Source organism: Ailuropoda melanoleuca, chromosome 8, assembly GCF_002007445.2.
Source record: "Ailuropoda melanoleuca isolate Jingjing chromosome 8, ASM200744v2, whole genome shotgun sequence".
Lineage (NCBI taxonomy): Eukaryota > Metazoa > Chordata > Mammalia > Carnivora > Ursidae > Ailuropoda > Ailuropoda melanoleuca.
In genome coordinates this window covers 41,677,158-41,698,099 of record NC_048225.1, presented here as the reverse complement: position 1 = coordinate 41,698,099, position 20,942 = coordinate 41,677,158, and the positions used below count along the sequence as shown (strand labels likewise).

The 20,942-nt window shown below is 40.5% G+C and overlaps 1 protein-coding gene across 1 annotated transcript in view; it reads right to left on the bottom strand.

Moving 5' to 3' along the window:
• Window positions 1-20,942, bottom strand: part of GRM5 (glutamate metabotropic receptor 5) — a 522,903-nt gene that overhangs the window by 92,606 nt on the left and 409,355 nt on the right. The window contains 1 exon segment of the mRNA XM_034666172.1: window positions 5,943-6,189. Coding sequence (XP_034522063.1) covers window positions 5,943-6,189 — 247 coding nt within the window.

Sequence of the window (20,942 nt, the reverse complement as noted above, 5' to 3'; positions counted from 1 at the left end):
CATGAGCAATACCATCACTTTATCGGCTCCTGTAGACACAACTGTGGGTATGTCTTAGGTACACAATGTCTTCACATAGTACCCCATGCTTTTACCTCTTAGGACTTATAGGATTGGCAGATGGGCTTTGATAAATGCCCCCTCCATCCTTCCATGCTCAGCATAGTTAGCTATCTGCAAATTGACATGGATGGAAAACTTTCTAGCTTTTGGGCTCCAGTGACCAGATTACTATACTCAGACCAATGCTTAGTAAGGAAATGTTAAGAACAAATCTCACATCAGTCTGTTTGAATCTACACTGTAAAATGATACCATTCTGTTTTGACTCCCAATCACAGTATTTTACAGTAGTGTCTTTTTCAGAATGTTAATTCATTCTTAAATTTTGTTAGTTGCTCAGTGGGTTAAGGATCATCGTAAAGTGTTTTATTTGCAGTAAATAACAATTTTGAGTAACTGTCTCAAGTTCACTTCTAAACCCAAAGTATCAATCTACAGGATACATAACTGAGTCTTAAACCTTCCCACTCTGTCACAGTCATCCAATGGTTACTATGTATACAATGAGTTGAGATATTCGAAAATAGAGCACTAAGGCTAAAAAAGAAACTCATGTATTATGTCATTGACTACTTCAAATATATAGGCTCCTGAGACTTCCAAAGGTACTCTGTGTCAGCCAATAAAGACTCTGTGAGCAAATAAGCTTTGAAAATTCTAGAATGGGAAAAAGAAAATTATCGGTGTCAGGAAGCTTCTTTCTTGGCTGCTGCTGATTTGAAGAGCTATGAGGGTTTCACTGCTCACCCCAAAGGAGCCCTCAAGCCATTCCTACCCATCTTTCACTCTCACAAGGTCTATCTATACTGTGTATTTTACAGATAATGAAACTGAAGCTTGGTGAGGTTATTGAGCGGTACCATACTGTGGAGTATGCAAGTGGCAGAGCAAACCGAAACTCAGCCGTTAGACTTCCAGTCCAATGTTCTTGCCCATTAGACTGCTCCATATCTATTTGACAGAGTGAAAAATCAACTTTCCTTGCCCCTCGATTGCAGAACTCTGCATTTACGTAGGAGAAACGGTGAAGTGTGGAGAGATCCAATTTTTGCAAAATAAATATGAAAACTGTATAGAACAGAAAATGTTATATTTGACAGGGAAGGGATTTCAAGAAAAGTTAAACCTTAAATTTGATTCAAATCTGTCAACCTGTTTTAGCTGTGTTATAGAAAATGAATCCTTCTCATGGAATTACCCTTTAGATTTCTGGTAATTATTTCTTATCTATGAGAGAAATACAGAGTTGGTATTACTAGTCGTTCCATTGGTGAAATTATAACATTGCTGTAAAAATCTTTGGTAGCAGTACATTAGAAAAAGAAATAGGTAAAAAATAATTCTCCATTAAAAAAAAAGATTTCTCTGTTCACTGGTCAATTGGTATGAATTCTTTCAATTTTCAGAGATGGATATAGATTTTATTCTCCATCATAAGTGAGAGGAAGTGAGTGTTTGAAAAATATTCTTAGTTAGATTTTGGGTAATCCCCTCTCTCTCACTGTCTTGCTCTCTTGCTCTCTGTCACTAAGTGTCTTGGTTTCTACATCTTTCTGCTCCTGAAACTTCTTTCTCATCACTGTGTGGTATGTGCAACCTGTATTCTCTAATATCTCTTCCTTCTTTCACCTTTCTCTCTGCCTCCCCTCATCTCTCTTCCTTAACTGGCCACAGTTCGTAGTTGAAATATACTGAATTTTTTAAAAAATGAATTTCATATAGCTTTCAAAAACAAAATAGAGCAGATAAAATGTTTTCTAACCAAAAAGAAAAAAAAAAGTCATTTTAAAGCACTAAATAGAAATAGAGGCAGGCAGGGTTCAGTTTAAGAGAACTAAGGAAATTTCTAAGTGATTATAACTCAAAATTAGAGCAGCTTCCTTCCTCAGAAGATAGTAAGGTATTCTTTACCCAAGGGGCTGAAGCAAGGGGAATGGCAACATCATAAGGGGGAAGGGACTGTGCAGAAATTTAGATTTATATAGCTCCTAAAATCCTCTTTGTCTATAATTCTAATGCTTAGTTCTGTGTTTTTTTAAAACTTTCTTAAATATGTGACAAATTGTCTGTTGGTCAAGAAAATTGACACTTTAAGCACCAGTCCATACAACAAAGCAATTATAATTATCTGTGTCTTTGGGGGTAGATTATTGGAGATTAAAGAGAAACCACAAGGCGGCTTTGACCAAATCCTTTAATAGTAACTAATAATGAAATCCTTTTCCAGGATACACATAGAATCATTTCACATGTAACATAAAGAAAATGGAAAAAAAATAAAGAAAACTAAGTTACATTTTCCTCATTTGAATTTAATGATTGTGCCTGGGAATTGCATACTGTCCTTGTTCTGTTACTAATTGACTGCTTGACAGTGGGTGTAACTCTTCCTTTCTCTGAGACTCCATTTTTGCCACAAGGAAAGTTAGGAAATTAAAACAAATCATCTCTGTCGTCCTTCCATGGGCAGAGCCACATATTAAGAACCCTTGTGCAAACCAGCTCAGTATCTTCAAATTTCTAGTGTTCTAACCTTATTTTCTATTTGTCACATCTGTTTCTGTCCACCCATTCCTCTTTTCTTGACTCTTGGATTAATCAAATTTTTAAAAGTATTCTGTTGACTTTTTAGCTATTCTTCTTGTTAAGGGATTACTTATGCATTCTTTACTTATTTTATTCTACTTAAAGTTAATATTGTGTTACTTAATGTAAATTATAAGAAACTTGACTTGTAGAATTCTAGACCCCCTTTCTTTATGCCATGTTGACAAATAGTTTACATCCCCACACATCAATCCCACAATATAATGTTAAAATTCTTGCTTTAAATAGTCAGTTGTACTTAGTCTGATATTCTGATGTTGACTCTCCATGTTTTCTCTGCCTAGTTATGGGCAGTCCCAGGCAGTGCTGAGGTCTCTTAAACCTTAGTTTTCGATGGACTCTAAGAGGTCAGAAAACTTTTGCTCTAAAGGGACAGCCAATATTTTGAGGCTTTGTGAGATGGTCTCGGTTGAAACTACTCAGTGCAGCCAGTGTAGTGTGAAAGAAGCCAGAGACAGGCTCTAAATAAGTGGGTGTGACTGTGTTCCAATAAAACCTGATTTATGAAAACAGACTTCAGACTCCATTTGGCCTGCAGACCGCAGTTTGCTGACCTGTGGTCCATACCATTGGTGGTAAATAGTCAAGGTCCATATATCTTATCTGTAATTCTGAAATCCTTAGAGCTCTGAAAATTATATTTTTATAATTCACTTGGCAGCAAAACATGACCCAATCTGAACTTATCTGGTGAGAGAACTTGACCCGCACTGTAATGAGGCTACGTATCTCCCATTTATCATACTTTGTGTGACTATTTGTATGTTTTACTATGGAGATATTAATATGTTGATTAAAGAGTGCAGCTCCACAGCATGCTGGTGTCATAAGAGGACTGTGTTACCCTTTCTAAATTGAAAAATTCTCAATTCTGTAACAAACCTTGCTCCGAGGGTTTCCTTAAAGAATTGTGGACTGATAGTTCTGATTCGATGTGAGGTTTAACAGCAGTGGTGAAATGAACTCTCTAATGGTCTATGAGTGTGTTTGCCAGAGTAAGTTGCTATCTGTCCCTGTTTCCTCTAAGATCTTCCTCCTGTGCCTCTGGCATTTTAGGGGACTCCCTAGTCACCCCAGTCTCCTCTGGTTCATTGCCCAGTTTGAAATGTCTTTGACCCAACAGAACCATAACTTTTACTCCACAGAAAAAAACAATAGAATGCCTACCAGTGCATTTCTCAAAAAATAGTATCTTTTTAATTTTGATCTTGGTTGATTAATTGGCAGGCTGGTGTATAAGGTTAGGAGTGAAGTCCTGGAGACTGAATTAGAATCTTGGGTTGTCATGTATTAGACTGTACCTTTGGGGAAGTCACTTAATCTTTGTAAGCCTCAGTTTGTGAGCCTTCAGCTGGAAATGAGAATGATAACATTACCTCATAGGATTGAAATGTAGAGGACTTAGCTAAGTGTTGGGCTCAGAGTGCATGTTCAATAAATATTAGTTTAGTTATTTTGTAAATAGAACTGGATTAATTGGAAAAATAAAAAGCTGCAAACCACCTTCCTGAATCTGGTTGATGTCTTCAGAGGCCAATTCAGATTATTTATTAATGGGTTGCTGTAATACCTAACCTTTAAAATATGTGGAAAGTCTCTGAACAATTGTGAATTCTTGGAAATTATTTGCAAAATTTTATGTATATTGTCCTTTAGAGAATATCTATAAATTTTATCTAAGCCTTATAGATATTCACGTTCTAAAAAAGATTAAGAACCAATGTCCTAAATGCACCCCATTACAGCATATTTGGAGGATTATGAATGAGACAGTGATGTTCTGTCTGATCCATTAAGGTTTCCCATTGGAATAGAGCTGAGACATTTCTTCACTATCTGGTTTTGTGGAACTGGCTTGGGTGCATGACATGAAAACTCTTTGACTATTTGGAGTGTAGTCATCAAAGTTTATGAGCAAGTCAGAAGCTGATGTCAGTGCTATAGGTATGCTCACAGGAATAATAAATCCATGCACAGATATCAGGGACTAGGCCTTGACTTGAGCCTACAGACTGAGCTCATTGGTTGACCTGCCCTATAAAGCCTTAACAACAAATGTGAAATTTTCTGTGGCCCTGATGAAATGCTTGTATTCCCTATTCCCCATGGGTATACTTAACAGCCAAAAAGAAGAAAGCTATATATGAAAAGTCAGCTTATCTTGGCAAAAGCCTGCTTGGAGCAATATTCTTCCAGTCTCTAGAAGAGAAAAAATATATAGCTTTCCTCTTGGCAGCATGGCTTGGAACTAGCTGTCACTTAGCAGTTCAGCTTGTGACATGGTAACAGCTGCCTCAGGGACCAGCTCCAGCTCACCTCAGCAATACTGGAACAAGCTAGAACCAAGGTGGTTGGTACATGGGTGGGCACATGGGGTGTGAGTCATGGAGGGAGTCATGAAACCTTCTCTTGGCAGGATTCGCTGCAAACAGAGTGTAAAGACACCCCCTCTAAGCATGCATGTCAAGCATAAACTGTTGCTGGAAAAATACTTGGCGATTTTACAGTGGAAGACCATAGGACCCTGATTGTGCCGACGTAAGGCAGAGTGAAGAGCCAGCCCTACTACAGCTCAGAATATCTTTTCAGTGACAATATCCCTCATGGATTAAAAGTCTAATGTGTAGAGTCACTTAAGAATTTAGAGTATGAGATCGATGTGAATTCTGGTAAGTTCTAGTTACCTAATGACTCCCCTGGAGGCTGATCTGTAATAATGAGTACGTTCATATTTCTCAGGCTTCTCTATAAATAATGAAAGGTGGAATTTCAGAGTAAAAGGCAATTTAGTCTTTAGAAAGGAGAAAGTCCTCCAGCTAAAGGATAATAAAATAAAATGACTTGTAATTTACTATAGGTACAGCAAACAATGTAACAGAACCTCAGCCCTATTTCTAAATTACCAGAAATGGAATTGTTCCTGTTTCAGAATAGTTCTATGGCCCATGAAGAGATCACAGTACAGGGAATAACATGAAAAACATGTACAGAGAAACCAGAGCTGGTTTTTGAGTTTCTACCATAACGTGAGGCTCCTGTCTCTAAGGATGGGTCTCTGAAATGGGATGATTCCAAGAGCCTGTTTTGGAAGTCAGCATCAATATGTGTACCTGGCCATGGAAAATGGGCATCTCCTTCTCTATCTTTAATCCCTTTGTGATGTCAGAGCTGGGCAGTTATGACCAGAAAGCCTAGATAACCACAAAGGAGAAACAGGCACATCAGGATCAACAGATGACAGTTCAGGTGCTAGAGGAGAATTTTAACAGTACCTTCCTGGAGAGTCTCCATTCTCATCAAATAGGATCATATCTCCAGAAACCCCAGTAAAATTGGTTTTCATCAGGGAATCCAAAAGTTTCCGACCATCGATTGGCTTCATTGCATCACAAAGGCCTGCATAGCCTGGACAGAGGGACATCTGCATGTTGTGGAGTCCATAGGCCATGGAATAGATTGCATTGATCACAAATCCCATTTTGGAATCTTGAACATGATGTGTTCTCAGAGTCAGAGAACCTGTTGAGAAACAAATTATGGATTAACTATGAGATTTAATTCTATTATAGCTCTCCATGGATTCTGAATAATCAGAGAATTCACAGGAGCAATTTATCAGAGTTAGAACCAGAGTAAAAGCAAAGATACAGGTGACAGCATAGTATGCCTACTAATTGTCTTCTATTTCCAGGTTTTTCTCCCCTGAAAACCTTGAGGAACGACCTGAATTCCCAAGAGTAATAGGGTTCACTTCATCTATCCCCAATCTCCGGAGATGGATGCAGAAGAGCACTGTATTTCTGCACCAGAAAATTTACCTTACGGACAAATTACTGTCCTTAGTACTCAACTGTGATAATATACCTCTTTGGTTTAGAAATCCACAACAGATGTCCAGTTTCCAAACTATCAAGTCTTAGCTAAGCAAACCAGATCTTCTACCATCTTGCCTCAACTTACCTGTTTGGATTTATCATGCACCACTTTCAACCTCAAAGCATATGCCCTCCATAAACTAGCCTATTTGGAAATTCTAAAATATAATCTAACATTTATGCTCCATTAATTAATTAATTAATTATTTAACATTAATTTTTGGAGTCTGAGCATACAAAAAGCTGTGTAGTTGATGATCTAGGGACAAAACAAAGATGAAGTGGGTATGGATTCTGCACTAAGAAGAAACTTGCTCAATAATAGAGATAAATTATGTCACTACAGTGAAAGGTTGAAGGTGATAAATCTGTAACACATGTGGAGGTAAAATCTGTGGAGGCTCAAAGAGGGAGAGATCCCTTCCAATGGAGGGCTCTTAGGAAAGTTTCATTAAAGAACTAACATTTGGTCTGGCTTATTAATTCAATAAATACGGAATGAGCACCTGTTGCTTCTGACTGCTCAGAATGTGCTGGGAATAAGGGACATAATGTTAAACAAGATAAATCTGATCCTTGTCCTAGAGTCTAAAAGGCATATGGGAATCTAAGTGGGCCATTGTGGTGTGGTTTGATAAATGTGGAGGCAGGATTGAGTTAGGAGGGGAACCAGACCCAGAAGCTCCCTGACACTAACTATTATGAGTATCAGTGAAGGGTGGAGGGAAGAATGTTTGAAGGTACATAGATGAGATAGAGCATGCTGTGTTGTGGAAACTTTAAGAAGGATGACATGTCCAGAACATGACATGGGAGATGTGAGAATGGGGAGAACTAAAGGAGCTGAGGAAGGAAGGACTACTTAAACTACATTAAGATTGCTGCACTTTATCATCAGATCATTGGGATACTTTGCAGTGTTTAACTAGCAAGGGGCATGAACAGATTTCTATTTCAGGAAGACCAGTCTGGCTATAGTGTGGAGAAAGACTGAAAGGGCTGTGGGAATGGAGCCAGAAAGACCCATGAAGAGGAAATACAATGATCTGCATGATAGCTGAGGGTGGCCTGGCCTGGGGGAGGCCATGGTTATGAGCAGTACGGTCTAGGAGGCAGAATCTACTACCAGGCCTGGTGAGCAAAGAATGGGGAGGATTGAGACATAAAGGAGAACATGGTAAGAGGTGAAAGGAACAGCTGAGGCAAAGACAAAGCTCATCATTTGGGGAAAGGTTTTCTGTAAGAGAGATAAAAAGGAGTTTTCCAGGTAGCATGGTTCTTCATGACTTTTCAAACTGCAGAGGCATATTATCCCCTTCTTCATTGCTGGCCCAAATACTGATACTTTGTTTCCCTGAGCAGAGAAACAAGGAAAACAGCATGGCTCATCCTGATATAAGATTGGGAATCCCGTTTCCATATAAGGACTAGACATTGGACCCAGGCTACTTCTTACAATTCTTAAAGTTTCCTTTTCAGGTGGTCTTCATACTTCCACATTTCCCCTCCTTCCAATGGAAGAAGCTCCATACTTGTAGGTCCTAAGTCAAATACCATGGGGACACTTTTCACTCCTCCTTCCTCATACCTTCTAAACTTTTATTTGATCTATCTTTAAAATATATCTAGAATTCAACTACTTCACACCTACCTACTTCTACCAGATTTGAGATGCATCATCTCCTATCTGGATTACAGTTACAGTCTTTTTTTGTTGTTTTTTAGTGCAATTTTAAGATTTATTATTTTATTTTATTATTTTATTTTTTAATGTTCTTTTTTATTATATTATATTAGTCACCGCACAGTACATCCCTGGTTTCTGATGTAAAGTTCGATGATTCATTAGTTGCATATAACACCCAGTGCACCATGCAATACGGTGCCCTCCTTACTACCCATCACCAGCCTATCCCATTCCCCCACCCCCTCCCCTCTGATGCCCACAGTTTCTTTCTCAGAGTCCATAGTCTCTCATCCTTCATTCCCCCTTCTGATTCCCCCTTTCTTTATCCCTTTCTTCCCCTACCGATCTTCCTAGTTCTTATGTTCCATAGATGAGAGAAACCATATGATAATTCTCTTTCTCTGCTTGACTTATTTCACTTAGCATTATCTCCTCCAGTGCCGTCCATGTTGCACCAAATGTTGAGAACTCATTCTTTCTGATACCTGAGTAATATTCCATTGTATATATGGACCACAACTTCTTAATCCAGTCATCTGTTGAAGGGCGTCTCGGCTCCTTCCACAATTTAGATATTGTGGACAGAGCTGCTATGAACATTGGGGTGCATATGGCCCTTCTCTTCACTACATCTGTACCTTTGGGGTAAATACCCAGTAGTGCAATGGCTGGGTCATAGGGTAGTTCAATTTTTAACTTTTTAAGGGACCTCCACACTGTTTTCCAGAGTGGCTGTACCAACTTGCATTCCCACCAACAATGTAGGAGGGATCCCCTTTCTCCACATCCTCTCCAACAATTGTTGTTTCTTGCCTTGTCTATCTTTGCCATTCTAACTGGCGTAAGGTGGTATCTCAGTGTGGNCTTTCTTGCCTTGTCAATCTTTGCCATTCTAACTGGCATAAGGTGGTATCTTAGTGCGGTTTTGATTTGAATTTCCCTGATGGGTAATGAATTTGAACATTTTTTCATGTGTCTGTTAGCCATTTGTATATCATCATTGGAAAAGTGTCTGTTCATATCTTCTGCCCATTTTATGATTTGTTTATTTGTTTCTCGTGTATTGAGTTTGAGAAGTTCTTTGTAGATCTTGGATACCAGTCCTTTATCTGTGGTGTCCTTTGCAAATATATTCTCCCATTCCGTGGGCTGTCTCTTAGTTTTTTTGACTGTTTCCTTGGCTGTGCAGAAGCTCTTTATCCTGATAAAAGTCCCACAAGTTCATTTTTCTTTTGTTTCTCTTGCCTTTGGAGATGTGTCGTGAAAAAGGTTGCTTTGGCCAATGTCATAGAGGTTGCTGCCTATGTTCTCCTCTAGAATTTTGATGGATTCCTGTCTCACATTGAGGTCTTTCATCCATTTGGAGTTTATTTTTGTGTATGGTGTGAGAGAGTGGTCAAGTTTCATTCTTTTGCATGTAGCTGTCCAATTTTCCCAGCACCATTTATTGAAGAGACTGTCTTTTTTCCACCGGATGTTTTTTCCTGCTTTATCAAAGATTAGTTGCCCAAAGAGCCGAGGGTCGATTTCTGTGTTCTCTATTCTGTTACATTGGTCTATGTGTCTGTTTTTGTGCCAGTACGATGCTGTCTTTGTGATCACAGCTTTGTAGTACAGCTCGAAATCCGGCATTGTGATGCCCCCAGCTTTGTTTTTCCTTTTCAACAGTTCCTTGGAGATTCGGGGCCTTTTCTGGTTCCATACAAATTTAAGGACTATTTGTTCCAGTTCTTTGAAAAATGTCCTCGGTATTTTGATCGGGATAGCATTGAAAGTGTAGATTGCTCTGGGTAGTATGGACATTTTAACTATGTTAATTCTTCCAATCCATGAGCATGGAATATTTTTCCATCTTTTTATGTCTTCCTCAATATCTTTCAAAAGTGATCTATAGTTTCTAGGATATAGGTCCTTTACGTCTCTGGTTAAGTTAATTCCAAGGTNCTGAAAGTGTAGATTGCTCTGTAGCATGGACATTTTAACTATGTTAATTCTTCTGATCCATGAGCATGGAATACTTTTCCATCTTTTTGTGTCTTCCTCAATATCTTTCAAAAGTGATCTATAGTTTCTAGGATATNCTTAATGTCTTTCAAGAGTGATTTATAGTTTCCAGAATATAGGTCCTTTATGTCTCCGGTTAAGTTAATTCCAAGGTAATGTATGGTTTTTGGTCCTATTATAAATGGGATGGATTCCCTAATTTCTCTTTCTTCAGTCTCATTATTCATGTATAGAAATGCAACTGATTTCTGGGCATTGATTTTGTATCCTGCCACCTTACTGAATTGTTCTATAACTTCTAATAGTTTGGGAGTGGTTTCGTTTGGGTTTTCCATATAGAGTACCATGTCATCTGCAAAGAGAGACAGTTTGACTTCTTCCTTGCTGATTTGAATACCTTTTATCCCTTTTTGTTGTCTGATTGCTGTTGCAAGGACTTCTAGTACTATGTTGAATAATAGTGGCGAGAGTGGGCATCCTTGTCGTGTTCCTGATCTTAAGGGAAAGGCTTCCAGCTTTTCCCCATTGAGAATAATGCTTGCAGTAGGCTTTTCATAGATGGCTTTTATGAGATTGAGAAATGTACCCTCTATTCCTACACTCTGAAGGGTTTTAATCAGGAAAGGATGCTGTATTTTGTCAAATGCTTTTTCTGCATCTATTGAGAGAATCATATGATTTCTGAATTTTTCTTTCTGGATATGATGTATCACATTGATTGATTTGCGAGTGTTGAACCATGCTTGCACACAAATCTCAAGATGATTTGCGAATGTTGAACCACCCTTGCAAACCAGGGATGAATCCCAGTTGGTCATGATGGATAATCCTTTTAATGTACTGCTGGATTCTATTAGCCAGGATCTTTTTGAGGATTCTGGCTTCCATGTTCATTAGGGAAATCGGTCTGTAATTCTCCTTTTTTGATGGGGTCTTTGCCTGGTTTGGCGATCAAGGTAATATTGGCCTCATAGAGAGTTGGTAGCTTTCCTTCTGTTTCTGTTGTTTGAAATAGCTTTAGGAGAATAGGTATTATTTCTTCTTTGAATGTTTGGTAGAATTCCCCAGGAATACTGTCCGGGCCTGGAGTTTTGTTTTTTGGAAGGTTGTCTATCACTGACTCAATCTCTTCATAATTAATTGGCCTGTTTAAAAAAATCAATTTCTTCCTGTTTCAGTCTTGGTAGTTTATAGGTTTCCAGGAAGTCCTCCATCTCTTCCAGATTGCTTAATTTATTGGCATAAAGCTGTTGATAAAAGTTCCTAATAATCCTTCCAATTTCATTGGTGTTGGTTGTGACCTCTCCCTTTTTCATTCATAATTTTATTAATTTGGGTCCTTTCTCTATTCTTTTGGATAAGTCTTGCCAGTGGTCTGTCAATTTTATTGATTCTCTCAAAGAACCAGCTTCTAGTTCTGTTGATATGCTCTCCTGTACTCCTGGTTTCTAATTCATTGATTTCTGGTCTAATCTTGGTCAACTGATTCCTCATGCATAGATTAGGTTCTGTCCCTCTGTTGCTGTTTCAGCTTCTTGAGGTGAGAATATAAAAACTGCATTTTAGATTTTTCTATTCTTTTGAATGAGGCTTGGATGGCTATGTATTTCCCCCTTAGGACTGCCTTTGCTGTATCCCATAGATTTTGGACCGTTGCATTTTCATTCTCATTGGTCTCCATAAATTGTTTAAATTGATTTTTGATTTCCTGGTTTATTGAATCATTCCTGAGCAGGATGGTTCTTAGTCTCCAAGTGTTTGAGTTTCTTCCAAATTTTTCCTTGTGGTTGAGTTCCAATTTCAAAGCGTTGTGGTCTGAGAATATGCAGGGAATAATTTCAGTCTTTTGGTATCGGTTGAGAGCTGTTTTGTGTCCTAGAACATGGTCTATTCTTGAGAATGTTCCATGGGCATTAGAATAGAATAAGTATTCTTTGGTTCTCGGGTGTAGTGTTCTATATATGTCTATGAGGTCAAACCCGTCGAGTATGGCATTCAAAGCCCTTGTATCTTTGTCGATTTTTTGCATGGGTGTTCTATTTCTGATAGTGGAGTGTTGAGGTCTGCTACTATTAATGTATTTTTATCTATATCTGTCTTTATTCTGGTTAAGTGTTGGCTTGTGTATCTTGCTGCTCCCCTGTTGGGGGCATATATATTTATAATTGTCATATCCACTTGTTGGATACATCCTTTAAGAATAATATAGTGCCCTTCTGTGTCTCTAACTATAGTCTTTAGTTTAAAATCCAATCTGTCTGATAGGAGAATTGCTACCCCAGCTTTCTTTTGAGGTCCATTGGCATGAAAGATGGTATTCCATCCCTTTACTTTCAGTCTGAATGTATCTTTAGGTTCAGAATGGGTCTCTTGTAGACAGCAAATGGATGGGTCATGTCTTTTTATCCAATCTGCAACCCTGTGGCGTTTTATGGGAGCAGTTAGGCCATTTACATTGAGACTGAATACTGAGAGACATGATTTTAATGATGCCATGTTGCCAGTAGTCTTTGTTTCTATCGATTGTGACTTCCTGTTCTGTATCACTCTTGGGGCCTTTTTACCTTTATAGAACCCCCCTTAATATCTCCTGTAGAGCTGGTTTCGTGGTTACAAAATTGGTCAATGACTGGCGATTCTGGAAGGTCTTTATTTCTCCATCAATTCTGAATGACAGCCTTGCTGTATAAAGGATCCTTGGCTGCATGTTTTTCTCTGAAAGAGCTTTAAAAATGCCCTCTCCAACCCTTTCTCTCATTCCAGGTCTGTGTAGACAGGTTTGACATAATTCTGATACCTTTGCCTTGGTATATGGAAATTTTTTTTGCTCTGGCCGCTTTCAATACTGCCTCCTTGGATCTAATATTTGCGAATTGCACTATGACGTGACGTGCGTAGGTTTGTCGTGGTTGAGCTTGGGAGGGGTCCTCTCTGCCTCTTGGACATGGATGCTTGTTTCCCTTGCTAGGTTAGGGAAGCTTTCAGCTACAATTTGTTCAAATATCTCTTCTAGACTTCTGGTTCTCTCCACCCCCTTGGGGATGCCAATGATTCTGACATTGGAACGTTTCATTGAGTCAGTAATCTCCTGTAACCTACATTCATGAACGTGGATTTTTTTAAGTCCAGATTCTATTTTAGTTTTCTCTTCTACTAACCCATCCTCCAATTCGCGNGGGGATGCCAATGATTCTGACATTGGAACGTTTCATTGAGTCAGTAATCTCCTGTAACCTACATTCCTGAGCGTGTATTTTTTTGAGTCCAGATTCTATTTTAGCTTTTTCTTATAGCAACCCATCCTCCAATTCCCTGATACGTTCTTCTGCCTCATTCACCCTGGCCATCAGAGCCTCTAGTTTTGACTGCATTTGGCTCATAGAATTTTTAATTTCTGCCAGATTTGCTCTCATTTCCACCCTTAGAGATTCTATATTCTCATTAACATTTTCGTTAATACTTTTTTCAAGTCTACACATCATCTTGACCATTGTTACTCTGAATTCCATTTCTGATAATTTGGTTATATCCATATCCATTAGTTCTGTGGCAGAGGCCACAGACACATTGTCTTTTCTTTGCTGGGGGGGATTTATCCTTCTCGTCATTCTGATGAGGAGAGGTTGCGGGGTTGTCCAGAGCCCAAATTATTGACCGGGACCCAGGCTGTGTGCCTTGGTTTTATAGGGATATTAGGGATGTGGGCTTCTTGAGTTTTCAGCCTGCCTTCTGGGGGAGGGGCCTGCCACGCCAATACTCAGGCAACCCTGTTTGGGTAGAGTCTCTGTGTCCCCTGCGAGGGGGGATGGGGGTGGGCACAGTGTAAGCCGATCTTTCCAGGCGTTTGTTCTCTGGCACCTTTCCCTGGTGGTTTGCTGTGCCTCTTCTGAGAGTCAGAGCAGCAGTGGCTGAATCTCAGCCTCTGTCTCAGAACAGAAGTATCATGGACCATTCTCCACTGATGTTCGCCACTTTAACTCTGTTTCTGTTGGTGCTGCTCAACCCTGCAGTGTCCCGGGATGTGCGCCCCACACCCAGCGTCCCAGCCCTCACTTCTAGGGCTGGCGGGTCTCTGTCCTTTGTGTTTCTAACACCGCCAGCCACTAGCTGTCAGCCACTAGCCGCCAGCCGCCCCTGTGCGCTCCCGGAGCTCCCGGTCTCAGTCTGGTTCCAGTGAGCACACTGGAGCTCCGTTTCAGTCTGGTGGCGCGTGTTCCCTGGCTCACGTTCTCAGTCTGCTCTCTCGCGGGTGCGGGTCCGCGAGTCCACCGGCTCCCCCGTGCAGGTGGCTACTGTTTCCTGGCACCCGAACGCGGCAGCTCCCTCCCCCTTCCATTTATCTTCCGATATCTGTGCGCGGTTTCACGGCTCCCCACTTCATACCTCAATACTCAGCGCTGGAAATGTTTATTTGTAGAGATCCAGATGTATCTTCCTGCATCTCATGCTGATTCCGTGGATGTTCAGGCTGGTCTGGTACCTATTCAACTCGACTCAGGGGACCGGCTGAAAAAGGGGTCCCCTACTCCTCTGCCATCTTAACTCCCCTCTCACAGTGACAGTCTTTTGACTGGTCTCTTTTTTACCTTTGCCTATCCTCCCCCACTCTAGCCAATTTTCAACACAAGAGCCAGAAAAATTCCTTTGAAATGTAAATCAGATCATGACACTCCTCTGACAAAACTTTCCAGTGGCTTCTTTACTGCTGGAAGTGAAAGATGCATTCCTTTCAATGACCTTTGAAGACATGCAGTAACTTGACTCATGGCGCTCCATCCCTCATCCTTCTGACTCCATCTCCAAACACTCTACATTTAAATGATTCCTCTCTAGTCACACTAACCTCCTTCCCAAGCCTCAACTATTAAGGGGTGCCCTTGCTTCTGGGCCCTGTACTTGATGTTCCTTCTACCCAGAATGCTCTGCCACAGAGATCTGCAGAATGTTTCCTCCTCAGTGCAGGTTTTTGCTCAAATACCATCTTCTTTGTGAGACCTTCTGGGGACATCCTGTCTAAATCTCATCTCCACCCCCCCATACTCCCTACCTTCTTTCCCAGCAATATTTTTCTCCTTACCACCATCTAAAATGCTGCATGTTTGTATTTTTATTGTCTGTCTCACCTGTCCACTAAAATGTAAACTTTGTGAGGCCAGGGATTTTATTTCTGGTTTTGTTCACTACTCAGTACCTCAACCAGTGTCTAGCACATGGTAGGTCTCCAAAAAATATCTGTCTAATAAATTAACTGTCCGTTCTAACTAGACTATTCCTTCTATTTTCTTTTCCTTCTTGACCTTACTAACACTAATTCTATCCATTTTTAAAGGTTCCAAGAATATCTCCTTCATAAAGACCACCAGGATGGCAGATACTAAAATTAATCTCACTTTTCCAAACTCCCTGTCACTTTCTCTATATCTCTCTTGGGTACCCTGCACACTGTGCTATAGAAATGTGGGCATACTTATGGGAGGAAGAATTCGAAGTATCCATTCCCCGTGTCAGTCCATCTCCTACCTCCCCCAACTCCCTAAATGGATGCGTGTTACACATCACCTCAGCCTTCCAACCCACTATCAGAGGTCAACAATAGTTACTTCTATGGCTACTAGATAGGTGGTGATTTGATTCTCATTCTCTTATTTTTTCTCTTATGAGAAGAGGAGGGAAATGTAGCTGTGAATTCTTGCTTTATGTCTTCCTAGCTCTGTGACTTGGGCAAGTAACTTAAATTCTCTAAGATTCAGTTTAATCATCTGTTAAATGGTGATAAGTCATAAATACTTTGCACAGTGCCTGGCACAGGGTAATTTGCATTTTTGTTTGGCACTTTTCATTTTTTATAATAATATTTTTTATTATATTATGTTAGTCACCATACAGTACATCCCTGGTTTTTGATGTAAAATTCGATGATTCATTAGTTGTGTATAACACCCAGTGCACCATGCAATATGTGCCCTCCTTACTACCCATCACCAGCCTATCCCATTCCCCCACCCCCCTCCCCTCTGAAGCCCTCAGTTTGTTTCTCAGAGTCCATAGTCTCTCATGCTTCATTCCAGAGGGGGAATGAAGCATGTTTGGCACTTTTCAAAATAATTTTTGCATATATCAGTGATGTGCCCTGATACCATATTCATACTGCAGAGATAAAGAAACTGAGGTGTTGGGACGCCTGGGTGGCTCAGTTGTTAAGCGTCTGCCTTTGGCTCAGGGTGTGATCCTGGAGTCCTGGGATCAGGCCGCACATCGGGCTCCACTGGGAGCCTGCTTCCTCTCCCACTCCCCCTGCTTGTGTTCCCTCTCTTGCTGGCTGTCTCTCTCTCTGTCAATAAATAAATAAAATCTTTAAAAAAAAAGAAACTGAGGTGTAGACAGTTTAAGTACATTTTCCAAGGTTATGCAAATAACACCAGAAGTAGACAAGAATTTCTAACACCAAGATCGGTGCCCTTCTTGCTGTACTGTATCACTTTCACAGAGTGAAAGTATTTCTGCACCATATTGCTGTATCACCTTTTAAAAATTTTCTAATTAAGAGATAAAGTGAGGGAAAACAAACTGGTAACAAGGTTGGGTCTTTCCTGGAAAGCACTATGTTTCTGTTCCCTTGAATAATGCCCACTAGCACTGCCCAAAACCTGGTCCTAGGAGTATATAAAGGGGCTGACCAAAAGCAAGAGCTCAAAAACCAGAGGACATATTAGTTTTGCACAGTAGGTTGTATCATTTGTTGTGACTGGGCATCTGGAAACAACTGGCCTGTTTGGGCAGCATTAGGGTCTTGCCTAAGTTTCTGGTAACTTTTCCTTGTCATTCTAAATACCAAAGGATTGCAAATTCAAAAACAAAGGAAGCCTGCCAGAAGAAAACTAGTGTAAATTTAACCTTTGTAATTTCTCCTTAAGTCATTTTGATGCATGAATTTAAAGAAAAACATCTTAATCTGTTTTAGCATTCTGGATGCAACAGGGGGTCAATAGAAATTCAAGTTTAAATTCTGCCTACACCACTTCAACTGGGTAGGAGCCTTTTTCCTCCATTAGAAGCAGCAGCTCAAGGCTGAGTTATCACCTTTAGGTAGCTGAGAGAGCTCGGGTGAAATGTGTGACAACAAAATAAATACTTAAAATGCTTTAATTTCATAAAACTCAATGAGCTTTAGGAACTTTAGGAGCTCTTTCCATGATAGATGAAGAAATTAAGGAAATCGAGATGCTTGTTAATAGCTGGCAAGCCTAGCTTTTCATGCAGAGGGTAGTGGTAGCTGTATTTAAAAGCAATTAATGCAATAGACTTTGTATGTGTGTGGGGAAACTTGATTAATTAGGGAATTCTTCTGTCTCTTATTTCTTCAGGCTTATATCTGTCTATATCTACCTGCTCCCTAACTCCACACACATCAGAAGGGATTGAATCTGCAAGATTCCCTACTTTGTGTTTGAGAGTGCATGCCAACTACTAGCAGCAGCAGAGCATAGAGGATTCAGAGTACAGATTCTGAAACCAGGCAGCAAGTTAGGATCACAGCTCTGCCTGCTACTTACTAGCTGTGTGACTTTGGCCTAGGTCATGAACCTCTCTGTGCCTGGAAAAAAAAAATAGGTTTAATAACCCTATCTAACTAATAGATTTATACAGGGATTAACTGAGTTTATATTTATAAAGCACTTGATAAAATAAAATGATTTATGTTACTTGGTCCCTGATCCAAGTTGTGTTACAAATGATCTGGTTTGTTTCTTCACATTCAAAATATAAAGATCTGGAAGAAGTGTGTTGCCAAGCAGAGAGGCATTTGCTGGTGCAAGTGTGCCTAGCGTATTTTTGAGGAATACAAGAAAGGCCAAAACAGTGAGTAAGGGGAAGACAAGCAGGATATGAGCTAAGGGAGCTAGACAGGGACTGGATAATATAGGACTTTGGAATGTTTCTTTTTTTGTTTTTAAGATTTTTTAATTTATTTATTTGACAGAGATAGACAGCCAGTGAGAGAGGGAACACAAGCAAGGGGGAGTGGGAGAAGAAGAAGGAGGATCCCAGTGGAGGAGCCCGATGTGGGATTGATCCTGGAACGCCGGGATCACGCCCTGAGCCGAAGGCAGACACCTAAGGACTGCGCCACCTAGGTGCCCCAGGACTTTGGAATGTTTCTTTCAGAGAAATAGCATGATCTCCTTTTCATTTTAAAAACTTTACTTTGAGGAAGGAAGATTGAATGAAAGTGGGAAAACCTAAGGAGTATGGAAATAGGGGCTAAGAGACCCTGGTGGCTTAGTCTAAGATAAGATTCTAAGTATGTTTTGGAAGCAGGAGAATAGGATGTGTTAGTCAATTGAATGTGAGCTATTGAAGAAAATGAAGAATCAAGCATTAATCCAGGTTTTCATTTTAAGCAACTAGGTGGATTAGAGCGCCTTTGAGGTGTGAGAAATAGGCCGGTGGGTGTAGGAAATCCAAAGTGCTGTCCAGGGTAGGTTGAAAAGAGAAGTGAGTCAGTGGCCAATGTGACAGACTGGGCAACAGACTCTACTGGCTTAAATGAGGATGATAGCAGTAGAGATGGTGAGAAGGGTCCAGATTCAGGGCCCATTTTGAAAACAGAACTGATGTGAGCAGCTGACTGACTGGATCTATTGCATTTATCAGACTCCTTCTTGAGTTCCTGGTGCCGCACTATTTTACTACCTGCATAGTGTTTCCCTGTGTGGCTATAGCAAGATTTATGTTTTATTAGTTCCAGAACTAATTATATAATTAGAAATTATATAATTTCTTATAATTTGTTGCTTGGGTTACTATAATAGCCTCCTAACAGGTCTTACTGCCTCCTAGCTTGCTCTGCTGGAATCTCTGTATTCCCGGTGTAGGTAATATAAGGAGTGGTCTTTCTACAGCACAAAACTGATTTTATTAGTCTCCTTTTGAAGCCATTCGGTTGATAACCAAATTATATCCTAAATACCTTGTCCTGACTTTCAAGAGTTTTCTATTCCACCCTTGATTTACCCCTCAATTCTGATCCATGATACTATATATATATACCAGATATTTGGAACTTCCTGTAACCACATAATAAACTCTTCTCCCTTTATCTGGGCCTCTGTGCATTTCACTTTATATATCTGGAACATAATTTCCTGCAGATTTTCTACTTGTTAATTTGTGTGTGTCTAAGACTCTTCCAGTTAGAAGAAATTGGTTCTGAACCTCTTCCAGTCCAGAATTGAGGATTTGCTCTGCTCTCCCATAGCACTGATGCTGGCACTTATCACACACTGAATCCCCTAATACACAAATTGCCTATTTACCTATACATATCTAGTCTAGACTTAAGGCTCTGCTTTGTTCTCTTGTAGCACTGGTGGCGAACTCTGGCCTGTTTCTAGTACACTGTGGACTCCCCAATGACAAAGATTCTGTGTCATTCACACATTTAGCCCTTGTGCCAAACACAGGATGTCTGAGGAGCTGTCACCAAATACCAGATCTGGTCTTCAGATTGTCAAATCAGTGGATTAGAGCAATCATTCCTTTCTATGAGAGCACTAAACAAAACTAATATTGCCAGTTTACAATAGGATCTGCCAGGTGGACCAGGCGATCACCTTAAGCAATCTCATGGGCTTTCACCATCTCACAAAACTACATGAGAAAAATTCTGGCCCAGTCAAGATGGAGTAAGTCCTCTCCATCCTGGTTCTCCCACTGAATGCAGCCAAAAGCCTGAGGCACAATGACTAGAGCAGCTTTCAGAGGATTCTGAAAAGGAAATGGTAATGGGTAGATTGGAGAAGGAAACCAGAATTTAAGAATTTAAGACACCACTGAAGCATGCATGAGATTCTTGGATCCTTTTCCTCCTGTTTTTCTAGGTTCAGTTGCAAAGGTAGCCCAAAACACAGAACTGTGCACTGGTTCGAGGTGCAGGCAGAAAGAGCTCCAAGAGAAGCCCTCTGTTTCTGGTCTGAAGTGTGAAAAGGGGCATCTTACAAGTTAGAGAGTGGGGGAAATTCCATTTTTGTTTATTTGTTTGTTTTCCTGCGCAAACCCCAGGGCAGCCCTGCAGAGGTGGTGGTGGCAAAGGCCAACGGTGGCTGGGCAGGCTTCTGTCCCTCTTAGGGTGGGAGCCCTTCTCTATGACCAAAGGAACTGTGTCCCAAGAGTACTGGCAAATGCTATTTTCCTTTCTCTAGCCTCTCCCCCACGTGGCTCCCATGGCAATCCAGCCAAAGGAACAGGAGGTAAAGGACAGAGGTAAAGACAAAAGCCTCAGATTTCTACCCACCAGGACCAGGACAGGATGGGAGAGGCTGAAAAATGTCAGGGAGACTGGGGAGCAGGGAGATACTGGTGTAGAAAGGTCAGTCTATAGAGCCAGACTGAACTGAGGGGGGAGATCAAGACAGTGATCTTACAAAGTTGAATATGAACTCCTGGGCTCCCCCTTGATTTGTGCAGTCATATATTTGACCTAGTTAGCTGACCAAAGTTTTGATATGTGAACTACGGGGTAGAACACACATAGGTGCAAGACTGGCCACTCAGTGAGGCACATGAGCAATAAGCTCTGAAACCACTGCAGTGGCTTTGAAACCTGGGCTGACGGTGGAACCAAGCCCAGAAAAGGTGGCCTTCCTGGAAACCTATAAACTACCAAGACTGAAACAGGAAGAAATAGATTTTTTAAATAGGCCAAA